This window comes from Lissotriton vulgaris, chromosome 1_1 (assembly GCF_964263255.1).
Source record: "Lissotriton vulgaris chromosome 1_1, aLisVul1.2, whole genome shotgun sequence".
NCBI classification, from domain to species: domain Eukaryota; kingdom Metazoa; phylum Chordata; class Amphibia; order Caudata; family Salamandridae; genus Lissotriton; species Lissotriton vulgaris.
In genome coordinates this window covers 2050802878-2050818262 of record NC_141685.1, presented here as the reverse complement: position 1 = coordinate 2050818262, position 15385 = coordinate 2050802878, and the positions used below count along the sequence as shown (strand labels likewise).

Below are 15385 nucleotides of genomic sequence, written 5' to 3'. Positions count from 1 at the left end.
GCTTTAGGGAACTCAGTGTTGGATTTTAAATCCAACACCTTCCCTACTGTTGCTCAGACTGGAATTGGAATAATAAAATACACTATTCCAAAGTCAAGTTCTTCACTAAGGCAAGTTGTAACGACTCGTGTTGTAATGGAAAGCGTTGTAACCACACGTTCGTTGTAATCCCGCGTTGTAAAGGCATGCATTGTAAACACATGCATCAATACATTATACAGCCATTTCAACCCTAGAAACCACAAATCTGTCTGTCATAGACATGATTAAATGTGTTTTCAGGGTGACATCGGAGACGGAGCAAACCCATTTCTATTGGTAATTTATGGGAAATAGTTTTGTGGGGGGGTCAGGGGGTGTTGCGTGTGACCGTTGGCAGAGGTGGCTAAGAGCAGGGGGCTGTCCCTGAAGTCTTACGCCAACGATACCCAACTGGTATTTGCTTTCTTGAAGAAGTGCAATACCAATGTGGGTAAGTTTAAGGACAACCTCTTGGGTATCTCAGACTGGATGGCGGCTAACTGTTTACAGTTGAACACCAGCAAGTCTGAGATTCTCCTCTTTGGCAAGGACTAAGAGCTTTGGTCTGAGCAGTACTGGCCGGATCGCCTGAAGCCCTCCCTCCGCCCTAAAGAGGCGGAGAAAAATCTGGGCGTGTGGCTCGACAGGGACCTGACTTTTGATAAACAGATGAAAGCAGTCGCTGGGACCTGCTTTGGGCTATTGCGTGGTCTCAGACCATCGCTCGGTTTCTTTCCCCCTAAAGTGCGTCAGACTATCATTCAGGCGTCCATCATGTCCAGATTGGACTGTGCCAACTGTCTTTACTTGGGCGCCAACAAGGCGAGCATTAAACACCTGCAGAGCGTTCAGAATTCGGCGGCCCGGCTTTTGGTTGCATTGCCTAGATCTCACTCAGTTGTTCATGTGCTGCAAGGCTCCATTGGCTGCCAGTTGACTGGTGTATTGAGTTTAAGTCATTTTGTTATTCACATAAGATCTTGACACTACAGGCCCCACCAGGGCTACTCCACTTGTTGGAGTACTATGTGCCGGGGCGCCTGCTTCGATCTGCTGACCTTGCGCTGGCCCGCGTTCCACATGTTTGGAGAGCGAGGGTTGTTGGTCGTTCCTTCAGTTATCTGGCCGCGAAACTCTGGAATTCGCTCCCTCTCACCATGAGAGCAATGCCGAACCATCTGACATTTCAAAAAGCCATAAACACCTCAGGTAGTCTAACTGTTGCAGTTTCACTGTTCGGTCCTGGGTTCATGGGGTTTTCTGGTAGCGCTGGGATGCCTCGTCGCTGAGGCAGCTACGCACATTACAAATCCTAAATAAAATAAATAAATAAATAAATATGGAGCTGGTGTGCTCAGTGGTGTGCAGGAAGGTGCGTTCAGTGCTGTGGCAGTGTGGCTCTAGTGTGCTCAGTGGTGTGCAGGAAGGGGTGTCCAGTGCTGTGGCTGTGTGGGGCCGGTGTGCTCAGTGGTGTGCAGGAAGGTGCGTTCAGTGCTGTGGCATTATTGGGCTGGTGTGCTCAATTATGTGCCGGAAGGGGCGTCCAGTGCTGTGGCTGTATGGGGCTGGTGTGCTCATTGGTTTGCAGGAAGAGGCGTCCGGTACGGTAGCTGTGAGGGGCTAGTGTGCTCAGTGGTGTGCAGGAAGGGGCGTCCAGTGCTGTGACGAATGGCGTGCAGGAATGGGCGTCCAGTGCTGTCGTGGTGTGGGGCTGGTGTTCTTAGTGGTATGCAGGAATGGGCATCCAGTGCTGTGGCTGTGTGGGGCTGGCGTGCTCAGTGGTGTGCAGGAAGGGGCGCCCAGTGCTGTGGCGGCGTGGGGCTAGAGTGCTCAATGGTGTGCAGGAAGGGGTGTCCAGTGCTGTGGCTGTGTGGGACTGGTGTACTCAGTGGTATGTAGGAAGGGGGGTGCTGTGACTGTGTGAGTCTGGTGTGCTCAATGGTTTGCAGGAAGGGGCGTGATGTAGATATGTGGGGCTGTTGTGCGCAGTGGTTTGCAGGAAGGGGTGTCCAGTGCTGTGGCTGTGTGGGGCTGGTGTCCTCAGTGGTGAGCAGGAATGGGTGTCCAGTGCTGTGGCTATGTGGGGCTGGCGTGCTCAGTGGTGTGCAGGAAGGGGCGTCCGGTGCTGTAGCGGCGTGGGGCTAGAGTGCTCAATGGTGTGCAGGAAGGGGTGTCCAGTGCTGTGGCTGTGTGGGACTGGTGTACTCAGTGGTATGCAGGAAGGGGCGTGCTGTGAATGTGTGAGTCTGGTGTGCTCAATTGTTTGCAGGAAGGGGTGTGCTGTGGCTATGTGGGGCTGGTGTGCGCAGTGGTGTGCAGGAAGGAGCGTCCAGTGCTGTGGCTGTGAGGGGCTGTTGTGCTCAATGCAGTGCAGGAAGGGGCGTCCAGTGCTGTGGCTGTATGGAGCCGGTGTGCTTAGTGGTGTGCAGGAAGGTGCGTTCAGTGCTGTGGCATTGTGGGTCTAGTGTGCTCAGTGGTGTGCAGGAAGGGGTGTGCAGTTTCTGTGTGGGGCTGGTGTGCTCACTGGTGTGCAGGAAGGGGGGTTCAGTGCTGTGGCGGTGTGGGGCAAGTGTGCTCAATGGTGTGCTGGAAGGGGCATCCAGTGCTGTGGTGGTGTGGGTCTAGTGCGCTCAGTGGTGTGCAGGAAAGGGCGTCCAGTGCTGTGGCTGTATGAGGCTGGTGTGCTCAGTGGTTTGCAGGAAGGGGCCTGCTGTGACTGTATGGGGCTGGTGTGCTCAGTGGTATGCAGGAAGGGGCGCCCAGTGCTGTGGCTATATGGGGCTGGTGTGCTCGGTGGTTTGCAGGAATGAGCGTGCTGTGACTGTGTGGGGCCGGTGTCCTTAGTTGTGTGCAGAAAGGGGCGTCCAGTGCTGTGACTGTCAGGGGGTGGTGTGCAAGAAGGGGCGTACAGTGCTGTGTGGGGCTGGTGTGCTCAATGGTTTGCAGGAAGGGGCGTGCTGTGGCTTTGTGGGGCTGGTGTGTGCAGTGGTGTGCAGGAAGGGGTGTGTTTTGACTGTGTCGGGCTGGTGTGCTCAGTGGTGTGCAGGAAGGGGGGTCCAGTGCTGTGGTTGTGTGGGGCAAGTGTGCTCAATGGTGTGCAGGAAGGGGTATCCAGTGCTGTGGCAGTGTGGGGCTAGTGTGCAGGTAGGGGCATCCAGTGCTGTGACTGTGTGGGGCTGGTGTGCTCAGTGGTGTGCAGGAAGGGGCTCCCAGTTCTGTGGTGGTGCGGGTCTGGTGTGCTCAGTGGTGTGCAGGAAGGGACGTCCTATGCTGTGGCTAGATGGGGCTGGTGTGCTCGGTGGTTTGCAGGAAGGGGCGTGCTGTGACTGTGTGGGGCTGGTGTGCTTAGTGTTGTGCAGGAAGATGCGTTCAGTACTGTGGCTGTGTGGGGCTGGTGTGCTAAATGGTGTGTAGAAAGGGTCATCCAGTGCTGTGGTTGTGTGGGGCTTGTGTGCTCAATGATGGGCAGGAAGGGGCGTCCAGTGCTGTGGCGGTGTGGGTCTAGTGTGCTCAGTGGTGTGCAAGAAGGGCATCCAGTGCTGTGGCTGTATGGGGATGGTGTGCTCAGTGATTTGCACGAAGGGGCGTGCTGTGACTGTGTGGGGCTGGTGTGCTTAGTGGTGTGCAGGAAGGGCCTTCCAGTTGTTGGATCTGACCTCGTGGCGTGGTTCACCCCCGTTCCTCAGCACCCCGTTAGCCTAGCCCTGCACCCAGAAACCCCTGGTCGTCCTGTCCATGTCCGCCCAAACGCCGACGACCAGCCCCGGCATGCCCCCGTACTCCTTCCCGGCCCTGCGCTCCCAGAACCTGCAAAGCCCCACAGACCCACCGGCAGCCATTTTCCCTTCCCGAGATCCCTGACCCCCTGGGCCTAGCATGACCCCAGTGAAACTTAGGCTCCAGATGCGCCAGCCCCAGCTGGGAGGGTGAGGGCCCCCCGAGTGAAATAAGACCGGAAGTTTTGATTGCACCTCCGGCCTCCCCTGAGAGACTGGTTTCTGTCACACCTCTGGCCTTCCCCTGGGAGCTGGTTTTGATCACACCTCTGGCCTCCCTGAGTGCTGGCTCCAGACCCTGCTGGGCGTCTGGGAATTCCCGGACGCATCTTCAAAGAGATTAAAAGGGCCAACCGACGGACCTCACCAACGACCAGCCCCCAAGGCCTAAGACCTCCGCCTGCGAGGGTCCGGACATCAAAGGGCCACTGGACTATATCAAGGCCCGCCCAAGAACTAGCAGGCAGTTGTATCCTGGACAAGAGAGCCCTGGTGATCTGATCGCGGCTTACCCTTGGGGAAAACTGAACTTTGGAACTCTTCGAGCCCTGCTGATGCTGTTGTGGCTCATCCTCGTAACTACGGAACTAGAACATCGGAGCCCTGCTGACCTCGTCGCGGCTCGATCTTGAACCTTCAAGATCTTCATTGAACCTCCTGAGCCCTGCTGACGTGGTCGCGGCTCCTCAAGAACTATCCTATATATTTGGTGTTTAACGCATCTACAGATCCAGGCTTGAGAAGGGAGCGGTACTCTCTTTGGTTTTTAGGTTGAGCATTCGAGACCACTCTAAGGTACTTTAGTATATACTTATTATATACTTGTATGTGTATATACTTTGCGGCCTCTGGAGATCAGCCCTAGGACTTGTCTGCTTCCGCTTAGGACTTTTTTTCTGTTCAACTGCCTCTATTTAACTTTCTTGATAGAAAACGACCAGCAGAGGTCAGTACAATACCAGAATCACTTTAGCATTCTCTAGATTCCAGTCCATAGAAATGGTCTTCCACGAGCACCTGTAGACAATAAAAAAAAAATTAAATCTTGGATTTTCAGTCATATGACCACCGATGGCCCTGATTTTATATTAAAAACAGAGCTTTGGACTATACCATTTCCAGCTGAAAGGCCATATTTCTCTCCATGTGTTCCCATACCTGACATGTGACACATGTGCTTACTTTCCCTCCATGTATAAGAACAGTAGATGTTTCAGCACCCAGGCTAATGTGCTGCATATCTAAAAACATAAAAGATCCCAAAGGCGAGACCGACTGCATTGCAAATTCTTGTTCATTTATGCAGGTCTGCTCCTTGTGCAAGAGCAGTCTTTATCTCTATCATTAATGAGGGAGTGAAGGGCATGTTCATGTCTTTCAAGTTTTTTCCAGGTAATGGAATGGCCTATGTGTGTTCACCAAGTTAATTTGAGTTTATTTCTCATTATGTTTTCTTTTGCTTTTTTTAGGTTAGGGCTATTTAAGATGTCAGTTGTAGTGTAGTGGTGAAGAAAGAGAAAGAACTCAATTGTTTTATATATTTTTAGTTAATCGGAAAGGCAACCAGAAAGACACCAGCCCTAAAAGGCTCTCGTTGCAGTTTCAGCCCTGTAACCCTTCATTGTTCTGGAGCTTCTGAAAAAGTCCCCAGAGATCTGTTTAGTAATGCTGTCGTTACTATGTGCCCCTACAGTGTCAATCACATACATAAAGACTGTTGGTAGTGCGCTGTGAGTGATGATGATGCATGACATGTTCTTACCTGGTTACAGAAGGCGAGCCAGATGAAGGCAGCAGCAGACGACCTGCGGAAGTGGGCAGTGCCCTGGGCCCAGACTGGCACGAAGGCTTGAACCTGAAAGCAACCAAAGATGTAGGTTATACATGACCCAAACAATCTTATTTGCCTTCGTATGCCATAGTGAATTTCTAAAACGCTTTACCCAAAAAGGAGAACTGCTTCTCTCTGGATGACATATTGTGGTCAATGTACTGATATTACTTTGAACTTGTCCGACTTTTTTTTAGCAAAATATTGCTTTTATTCCTAAATACCCTTTGGTATTGGTTTCTTACATTGCAAATCATAGCAGACTCATTGACTTAAGCTCTCTTTTCCAAATTTCTTTTTGTAGATTATTATTAGCTATGCACTGTAGCTGGTCTAGCACAGAGCACAGCAAAGGCAAAACGAATAGTGAAACAATATAGCGAAGTGCCTTTCTGGTAAGGAAAAAAGGGTTGGGAGTTTAGTAAAGCAGAGTGGTTTCAGGTGGATTCTTAGTTTAAACAAAAAAAAATAAACAAAAATCAATCAACTCCCACCTGACAGAAAATGTTCTCATTAAATTGTAAAAAGAAATATTGACTTCAATTGGTTCTCTTGTCATTTTGTCATTTTAGTATAGATCCGATCAGATCTGCAAAATGTTTGTGTGAGAGAGGGAATATAAAAGCGAATCAATCTTTAGGGAGTTGGTGCATAAGTCTGTTGTGACATTTGCAGTGATGTGCTTCTAAATCCAGGGCTCTTCTTGCTAAGCTTCGCCTAATCATTTACATGACCGCCTCTTAAGGCCTTAACACTTTCCACTTTTGCCTTGAGTGGCTTTGCGTCTATTCTTGGAACGCTTGGATTTGATGGGCAGAAGTGCATACGTTTGGTGGTTAACAGATTTAGGAACGTTCTGCAGTTAAGGTAAAACGCAGGATTACCAAGGGGCTTAATGTCCTGTTTTTCAAACGAACTGACGACGGTAGTGCCTGCCTTGCGAGCACAGAGTTCATTTGCTAATGATTGCTCTCATATGGGTGGCACATGATTAGTGCATGGTTTTAAGTTATCTGGGAAAGCAGACGTACGAGCTGCCCCTAAAATGTCATTTTTGGCGAACTCGCTTTCTAGAACGTCTGTCCTAATATCTTCTGAAACGCAGAAGGGCAATGGTTAGCTGCTTTTCATTCTTGGTTGTGGTCAGCAGTTGCCGCTCATTCATTCATTCTTGTCTACTTGCCAGGCTATTTTTTAAGTTTACAATATTATTAAAATGATAAGATACGTACATTTGGCCTGATTTTCTGTGTTTAAGGGAGAGAATTAGACTGCTAAGTATCAAGAAAGTCTCTATAGAAGACTGTCTCCTTTGTTTGATTATCCAGGTTACAGTCTATGATTTGCTTCCTGTGTGAAGTGCTGAAATAGATTTTTAAGAGCACCCAGCAGGCATTGACCAGCTAGACAGTATCCTGTTCCTTTCCTGCATCGTTCGGATGTGTGCCCAGAATTTTGTCTCAAATGTATAACGTTCGGAAATTTGATTCCTTAAAACTCAATCATTTAAGGACAGTATTTAGAGACTGTATAGACCATTGAAAATCACTTAAAATCTGTAATAAAAAACAGTTAAAAAATAAATAAAATAATTCTCGTAAGAAAGCAAAGAGTAATAAACGCATTCATGTTCAAGAGAAGAAGTCAGTGTTAGTAACCATTTTCTCCTGATCTAAAATGTAAGACTTTTAGCTTTCCTTACAAGCCCAGCCATGAATAAAAACGTACTTAGAGTAAAAACAGTGTAGATGGATGTATTGCCCTCCGAACGCTATATTGCTTGCACAGTGGGCGTATCCATTTCCCTCTTGGCTTTGCATATGCTGGACAGAAAAATAGCATGTTGTATAGTTTAATTTGCAGATAGCAGACGTAAGGTGCATACAGGTGAATAAACAGCACTCCTATTAGAGCCCCATAGTGCTGTGAATGACCGCAGTTCCAGTGCGTCATAGCTACATTTTAAATATAAGGTTTTTGCTAATTGCTGGAGAGGGAGGTCAAGAAAAGATTCATGAGAGGAACAATCCTTAGTAGACCAGAATTGATATGTCAGCCTACCAAGAGAGGAACTACAAAAAAGACTGGTGAGGATATACTCCCAATAACGTTTTTAGGTCGAACCTGGGCAGCGCATGTGCTGCTTAGTGAGGCATGCTGTATTAGAGAATGCACTTGAAGCTCCACCCACTCTCCGTCCATATTTTTCATTGACTTGTGTCTTAGTCCTTTGTAAATGCTGGCTTCTGATCCGGTAATTTGCTTACAATTTCCCCCTTAGTACCGCCTTGTCTTCATTTGTAACCTCCCATGAGGACAGGCCCTTTTACTAAGGTTGTTAACCATCTGTGATATTGACTCTGTAAGCGCTTTTTTCTTTAATGGGTTTTGCCCTACTGCAGGCATGACGTGCTTTCCTTGTATTCAGCGTGCCATGCGCGCTTACACTGTCAGGATAATGGCAAGCACTTGTTTGCAAAGCCATTGGCCTCACATTTAGGAGAATTTGAGCTTTTGGCATTGAAAATGACAATAGCTTAAACTCTCGCAAATATGTCACCTATTGCTTTCCAAGTATTTTTTTAGTGGGTTGTTTCCAAGCACCCCATATCGTGCTTGCACTTAATACACGCGTCTCGTCTAAAGAAAGGGGCTTGGCCTCTATTAAGTGCAAGTGCTACTTGGGGTGCTTGAAAACAAACAATATTTGCAATTCAATAGTTCTCGCATTTGCGGGAATTTAAGCTATCAACATTTACAGTGCAAATAGCTCAAAGTCTCGCAAATGAAAGACCTATTGCTTTGTAAAGGCTTGTTTTAGCTGCAGCTTGGAAGTAGCCACCAAAGAGGCAGGTTCTGCTCAGAAGGATCAGAGATCCAGTCTTTCAAACCATTGGTGGGCCTATTTGAGGCATGGGAAGGTGAGACCTTTGTCGAGGGCTGGCAGTTCTTCGACTGCCGTCTGATACAACCTCAAGTCTTCAGTGGTCCAAAGCCTCACCCAGTATAGGAGGGGTCTTGGTCTAGCTACATCTCCCACTTCTTTTACGTTAGCATCACAAAACATCGGTATTAGGGGAGTGCTCGAGGGGAGGTGGAGTAGTTGGCAAGCAAACTTGTTTTCGCTTATGGTAAGAGCATCTAGGGTAATGTATCCCCAAATTTCTGCCCAGTACAAGGCAGCCAATTGGGAGTTTAGAAGAAGGGTACCCCTACAAAGAACATGTAAACTTGCTAGCTCTAGGGAAAACAACACTAGGGGAAAAGACAAATGCTAAATGCAAGTTATTCAATAATGATAGGTTTTTGATTTCAGGCTACACTCCAAAGATAATACACGAAACAAAGTGCATTATGATAAATATATACACATGACTATGTTGTTAAATTGTGTAGGTTTATCAACAACTATTTATTCAAATTATAAAATTGATTTTGTTGAGTACAGAAATTCTTATTAATCAGTTTCAAAATATATTTTTATACATTTTCTGATAAATGCTAATACATAAAGCATACTACAACATAATCACATATCCATGAAAAATAGATGTACAAACCTATAAAATACAATTGATTGACTTCATTGTGTGTTGAACATACAAACAGAACAAGCATTTGCAAAGCAATCGGTGTCGCCTTTGGGACCTTATATGTATTTAGCTATGCAGCATATTAGCTTGGGTGCTGCACTTGGTTGTGCTGGTCAAAGCACGGGCCAATAGGAACTTTGCTCTCTAAGTGCCCCTTCTGTCTAACCTCTGGTAACTAGGATTGTCAAATACAGGTACAGGAGGGCCAAAACGCCTCAGTACGTAAATGAGTTCTGTTTAGAATAAGTGTATGTAAATATATATCTATATATCTATATATATATATATCTATATATATATATATATATATATATATATATATATATATATATATATATATATATATATATATATATATATAAAGGCTCCTCGTTCAAAGAACACACCACACTCACGGGGGTTACCAGGTCAGTGCTTTATTCACAGCAGCGTGCACAATAGCTTAAGGCACAGGAGAGAGTCTCTGATGAATTCAGGGACCAAAGTTCGTCTCGTATGCAGTCCGACGCGTTTTGAAGGTCTTGCCTTCTTCTTCAGGGAAAAGACGAGCAATACTTTAAGGGAAGCAAACAAGTCCATTTTATATGACACGCCTCATTTCAGGCTAGGTTTATGCCGCAGTGTCTCATGGTAGTTGTAGTCCAGCAATCAATTTGCATGTGGTGTTTCCCGTTGATGCCCTAAGCCGCTGTTTTCAAGCACTCACAGGGCACCCCCTCGCCAACCACGCGGCATCCTGTTGATCGGAGTAAGGTGCGGACTATTCACGCATTCTTAACAACCTGAATGGCTGCCGTTTCACAGCTCCGTGTCAGGGTGTCTCAATGGCGGTGCTGGGCGTATGCAGTGCTGCTGCTAGGCTCCAAGGTCCACCAAAGCGCCTTCTGCACTCTTCAGGGCGGGTGCGGTGAAAACGGCGGTGGGTCCGTTAAAATGTGAAGGCTCCTCGTTCAAAGAACGCACCACACTCACGGGGGTTACCAGGTCAGTGCTTTATTCACAGCAGCGTGCACGATAGCTTAAGGCACAGGAGAGAGTCTCTGATGAATTCAGGGACCAAAGTTCGTCTCGTATGCAGTCCGACGCGTTTCGAAGGTCTTGCCTTCTTCTTCAGGGAAAAGACGAGCAATACTTTAAGTGAAGCAAACGAGTCCATTTTATATGACACGCCTCATTTCAGGCTAGGCTTATGCCGCAGTGTCTCATGGAAGTTGTAGTCCAGCAATCAATTTGCATGTGGTGTCTCCCGTTGATGCCTTAAGCCGCAGTTTTCAAGCACTCACAGGGCACCCCCTCGCCAACCACTCGGCATCCTGTTGATCGGAGTAAGGTGCGGACTATTCACGCATTCTTAACAACCTGAATGGCTGCCGTTTCACGGCTCCGTGTCAGGGTGTCTCAATGGCGGTGCTGGGCGTATGCAGTGCTGCTGCTAGGCTCCAAGGTCCACCAAAGCGCCTTCTGCACTCTTCAGGGCGGGTGCGGTGAAAACGGCAGTGGGTCCGTTAAAATGTGAAGGCTCCTCGTTCAAAGAACGCACCACACTCACGGGGGTTACCAGGTCAGTACAAACAGAACAAGCATTTGCAATGCAATCGGTGTCGCCTTTGGGACCTTATATGTATTTAGCTATGCAGCATATTAGCTTGGGTGCTGCACTTGGTTGTGCTGGTCAAAGCACGGGCCAATAGGAACTTTGCTCTCTAAGTGCCCCTTCTGTCTAACCTCTGGTAACTAGGATTGTCAAATACAGGTACAGGAGGGCCAAAACGCCTCAGTACGTAAATGAGTTCTGTTTAGAATAAGTGTATGTAAATATATATATACATTTGGAGTAAAGGGGCCAATAGCCAGGGAAGTGCAGCATTTATGATTGTAACCAATGAAAAACATAGATGGAAAGTGGGCGGAGCTTCCTCCACAATACTGTATACAGCATCTCTCGACGAGACAGCGCATGCGCTGCCTAGCCGAGACATAAAAAGAACCTGCAAAGTCTCTAAATAATTGTGTCCTTTCTTTTCTTTGCTCTAGATGTATTTGTACACTGGTGAGGGGGAGATTTGAGTGCATGGAAACTAGGCAAGAGGCTGCAGCACTTAAACTGTTTCAGCCCTTTGCCTTCAATTGAATTCAAGACACACAAACATAATCTGGGTGACCAAAGTATTGTGTTATGTGAAGCTAGTAAATCCATTCTAATTTAAATGTTCCGTCTCCTAGTATTGTATTTACTTTTATTGCATATTTTGTAATTATTTTATAGATATTATTTTTGTTTTGATTCAGTTCTCTCATCGAGTACAGATTGAGCCCTCATGTGAAATAAAGAATGTGTATCTTCATGATGATTTTAAGAAGCTGCAGATGTTATCATTGGATTTTCCAAAACTTGAGCAGGATGACCGAGATGCCAAATCAGACACAAGTAAGCTGCAAACAACTTTAACAACAACCTCTTTAGTTCTCAAATTAAACAAAATATTTAAAAAGTGAATTGGTGTGTCCCTGGCTCAATAGGCAGGGCATTTAGAACAAAAATTAAACCCATTTTCTGCAGGTATGTGTAGAAGAAAGGGAAGAGCTCTCTCCTGGTAGAACAGGGGTTCCCAACCTGGGGTGTCCGTACCCCCATGGAGCACAAGATGGCATTTCAGGGGGTGTGACAAAGAGGGAAATCACATACTGTATGCATAATAGGAATTCTGGGAGACTTTTGTTGGGGTGCGAACATTAATCAAACATTTCCTAGGAGTGCGGAGCATAGAAAAAAGTTGGGGACCTGGTAGTTGATGTATAACCTTTGCTGTGTCAGGGAAGACCTGTACTTAATGTACAACAAATCAGTTCTCCTGTGAATTTAGTAGCAGCAATCTGGTGGAAAAAGTAGTTTTCAAATTAACTATCGAGTATTTGTCAAGATCTTACAAAATTGGAGCAACTGTTTTAAAAATGACTTTAACCTCTGAGTCCCCCCTTCGTTTAGAGAACTAAATTGACCACTGCTTGTAAAGGATACACGTTTGAAGGGGCTTTATTCTTTGACTGCAGGGAGTGACATCTTGGTAACTGCGGCTGTGGACATCCTAGCAGAATCTTTACCTGAACTAGTGGCTATTGTGGGAGATCTCAGAAGCCTTTCACTACTGGCCATGTTTGGTGAGGCGTTGGGGGTAAAAATGAGGGAGACACGTTGTGCACTTTAAGTAATTATTTATTTATTAAGAGCGCCGGGGGCAAGCTCCAGCTCTGGCTATCTGCTGGGTTACAATGGCCTAAGATAGCCGCCCGCGCTCCTAGCATCTTCTGTCTCGTGATGACGGAAACACTAGAGCGCAACACTACACCATGGAGTACTGCATCAAAGCCTACAAGGCTTCAGATCATTTACTGGGCGGCTTCCTCGATGCGCTCCTCCTTTTTGCAGCGCCAGGGGAAGGTGATGGACCTTGTTCACCACAGGACTGACCGAGACTTTGGCAAGGTCAGTAGGAGGCATGAGTTGAGATGTAAGAAGGGGGTCCTATGGGCTAACTGTGCATCTCCCATCCTTTTGTCAAGCACTTTTGCCCAGGTATTCTAAGACAGTGGCGGTTTCTGGCTAGGGGCGCCGGGGCTCCGCCCCCTTTACTTTCACCTTCGTTCAGCCATTCTCTTAACTATCCTAGTTTTTAAAAAACATTGCGCACACACTGGTTGCAGCTTACCAGTCAGTGAATGCTTCGTGAATGTGCTGGCGCTGCCGGTGGGCAGGGCCACAGCCTAATGTATTTGCCGGTCGGAGGATCCCACAGCCCTGGGGGTTGTGAGGTCATCAGCTCGGCAAATACATTGCCTAAAAGACCAGTCTCCACCCCCTGAAGCTGTACGTGCAAAATTAGCTCGGGCGTTTTATTCTTAAGCCCTGTAACACTGGGGCCGCACGTCAATCAGGGAGTGGAGGGAGGGGTCACCCCACCCTTTCCCAACACGTCACAGGGGGCTGCCCTGTGGCGAGTTGGGAAAGGGTGTGGCAGGCTGCAGGCAGGCGGGAAGCAGAGACATCGAGTCTGCACAGTCTGTCAGGACTTCTGAAGACCACTGCAGACTCGAGCTGTCTGCTTCCTGCGGCGCTGTTGTTGATGGCAGGACCGTGAGTTGGAGCCATTATTAGAGCTCCAGGTGGTCCCTGTGTTTCAAACTGGCCGGCAAGAGCTGCGGAGCAGTGTCAGCCTCGATGGCCCCCTAGTGCTGCTCCCAATCCAGTAAATTGATAAGGGCACGGCGGTAAGGAGAAAACAAAATAGCGCAGTAACTTAAGTTTACAGATTCTGGCGTGCTGAATTCATCTGTAGTGTAAATATTCACAGCTGAGTCCTGGAAAACGCAAATGAATGAAGCTTGTGTTATAAAGTTTACACCACACTTGCTGTGCTTTTACTGGCTGACCTTGGGTAACCCCAGTTCCATTGTTTCAGGTCCCTCGAGAGAGTACCAATTTTCCTTTCGGACTAATCTTGATAACTCAGTGGAGTTGATCTATCGCTTTGAGAGATGTCTCTACAGTTTTCCTCTGCACTTCTGTTCTTTGTTCCCTCAAGCAGGGGCGGATTGGCAGCGGGCATTCGGGAATGGGCCGAAGAGCCGGTGCCTCAGTGCCCTCTGTGGGCCGTTTTTTTTCTCCCTTGTCCCAGTCCACAGAGAGTGGACTAGGAAAGGGGAGAAAAAAAAACGGCCCAACGAGTGCACGGAGACAGACAGAGAAAATGAAAGCAGCCTCGCTGTGCGGCCGGACAGCGATTGTCAGCTGTGGGCTCTCCTTCACCCCTACCCTGCCAAGCAATCAAGCTGAGGCTGGGCTGGGGAGGGGTGATTGTTTGCAATAATCGGCCTCCCTGTGGGCCAGGTGTTTCTCAGGCCTTTGAGCCATTTGCACCTCGGCCCCCTGGCGCCCATGCAGCCCAGAAACGGTGTTAGTCTTAACACCTCGCCCACAGCCCTTCACATTCAGGGCATAGTGGGCGAGGAAGAATGGGTCTTGCTGTGGAGGCCTGGTGATGTTTGGAATTTTTTTGTTTTATTTATTTATTTATGCGATTTTATATAGCGCGGACTTTACCCGAAGGTGTCAGAGCGCTTCACACTAGGAAGAGCAATAATACATGAGGAGAAAATTATAAGTGGACAAATTACAAAAGCAAACGTTAAGTTACATGAATCAAAAGTGACAATAGTGAGCAACCAAAATACAAGAGGAGCAAACGATACATTACAGGAGGAAAAAGAGATATGTGTGCAGGTTACAAAAGTGTACAAAATACAAGTGGAGGTATAATACTGCAATTAATGGCAGACACTCCAGCACAAGAACAATGGCACAAGACAATGGTGGCACTTGTGCAAGTATCTAAAGCAAACAAAAGTGAGAGGTAGAAAACAGTGTGTTACTAGAGAAAAGTGACGTATGCAAGTCACAAAAGGGTACCATACACAGGTACAAGGGTAATACTACAGTAAATGGTTCAAGTTCAAGTTCAAGAATTTATATAGCGCACTAATAATAATAATAATAATAAAGGATTTTGTAGAGCGCTCAGTAACGCCATCACGGCGTGTTCCCACGCTAGTGGAGAAGAAGCAAACAGACCTCAGAGGAGACCCCCTCCCCAGAGCCTTACAGTATGTACAAGTAGGTTTTCAGCAGAGAACGAAATGGTCCCTCTCTGCTCTCTAGTCTAAGAGCTAGCGGGAGTTTGTTCCAATTTTTGGCGGCTAGTAATGTGAAGGAACGCCCTCCCATTCTGGATCTCTTAATCCGCGGAACCGTCAGCAGCCCCGTACCACCCGAGCGAAGGGCCCTGGAAGGCTCGTATCTGCAGACTAGGTCCCGAAGATAGGCAGGGGCCCTTAGCCAGACAATCCGGTGGCACATAACCAAGCATTTGAACAAAACACGCTTCTTTATGGGGAGCCAGTAGAGGGCGTCCAGCGCCTTCTGTGAGTTGGCTCTCCTCGGCCTCCTCAGCACCAGGCGCTGAGGTTGTTAGAGGGCGGTTTAGGTTCTGAGGGGGGTGGAGAGGATTGTTTGTTGGAGCTGTTTTCGAAGCTGTTATGTATGTCAGCAATTTTGTTGTAGAAGAAGGAGGATGACGAGTTGCAGAGGTCTTGGGAGGGAGAGATGTCGT

At 47.5% G+C, this 15385-nt stretch overlaps 1 protein-coding gene across 3 annotated transcripts in view; it reads left to right on the top strand.

The window, feature by feature from the left end:
• The window catches only part of PYROXD1 (pyridine nucleotide-disulphide oxidoreductase domain 1), a 274293-nt gene that overhangs the window by 83565 nt on the left and 175343 nt on the right, over nucleotides 1-15385 (top strand). For 2 of the 3 annotated variants that reach the window (XM_086920538.1, XM_086920526.1), the window contains 2 exons: nucleotides 5564-5670; nucleotides 11511-11649. In XM_086920538.1, coding sequence (XP_086776664.1) covers nucleotides 5564-5670; nucleotides 11511-11649 — 246 coding nt within the window. The remainder of the gene's footprint in view (nucleotides 1-5563; nucleotides 5671-11510; nucleotides 11650-15385) is intronic. The other variant, XM_086920532.1, reaches the window with a different exon arrangement.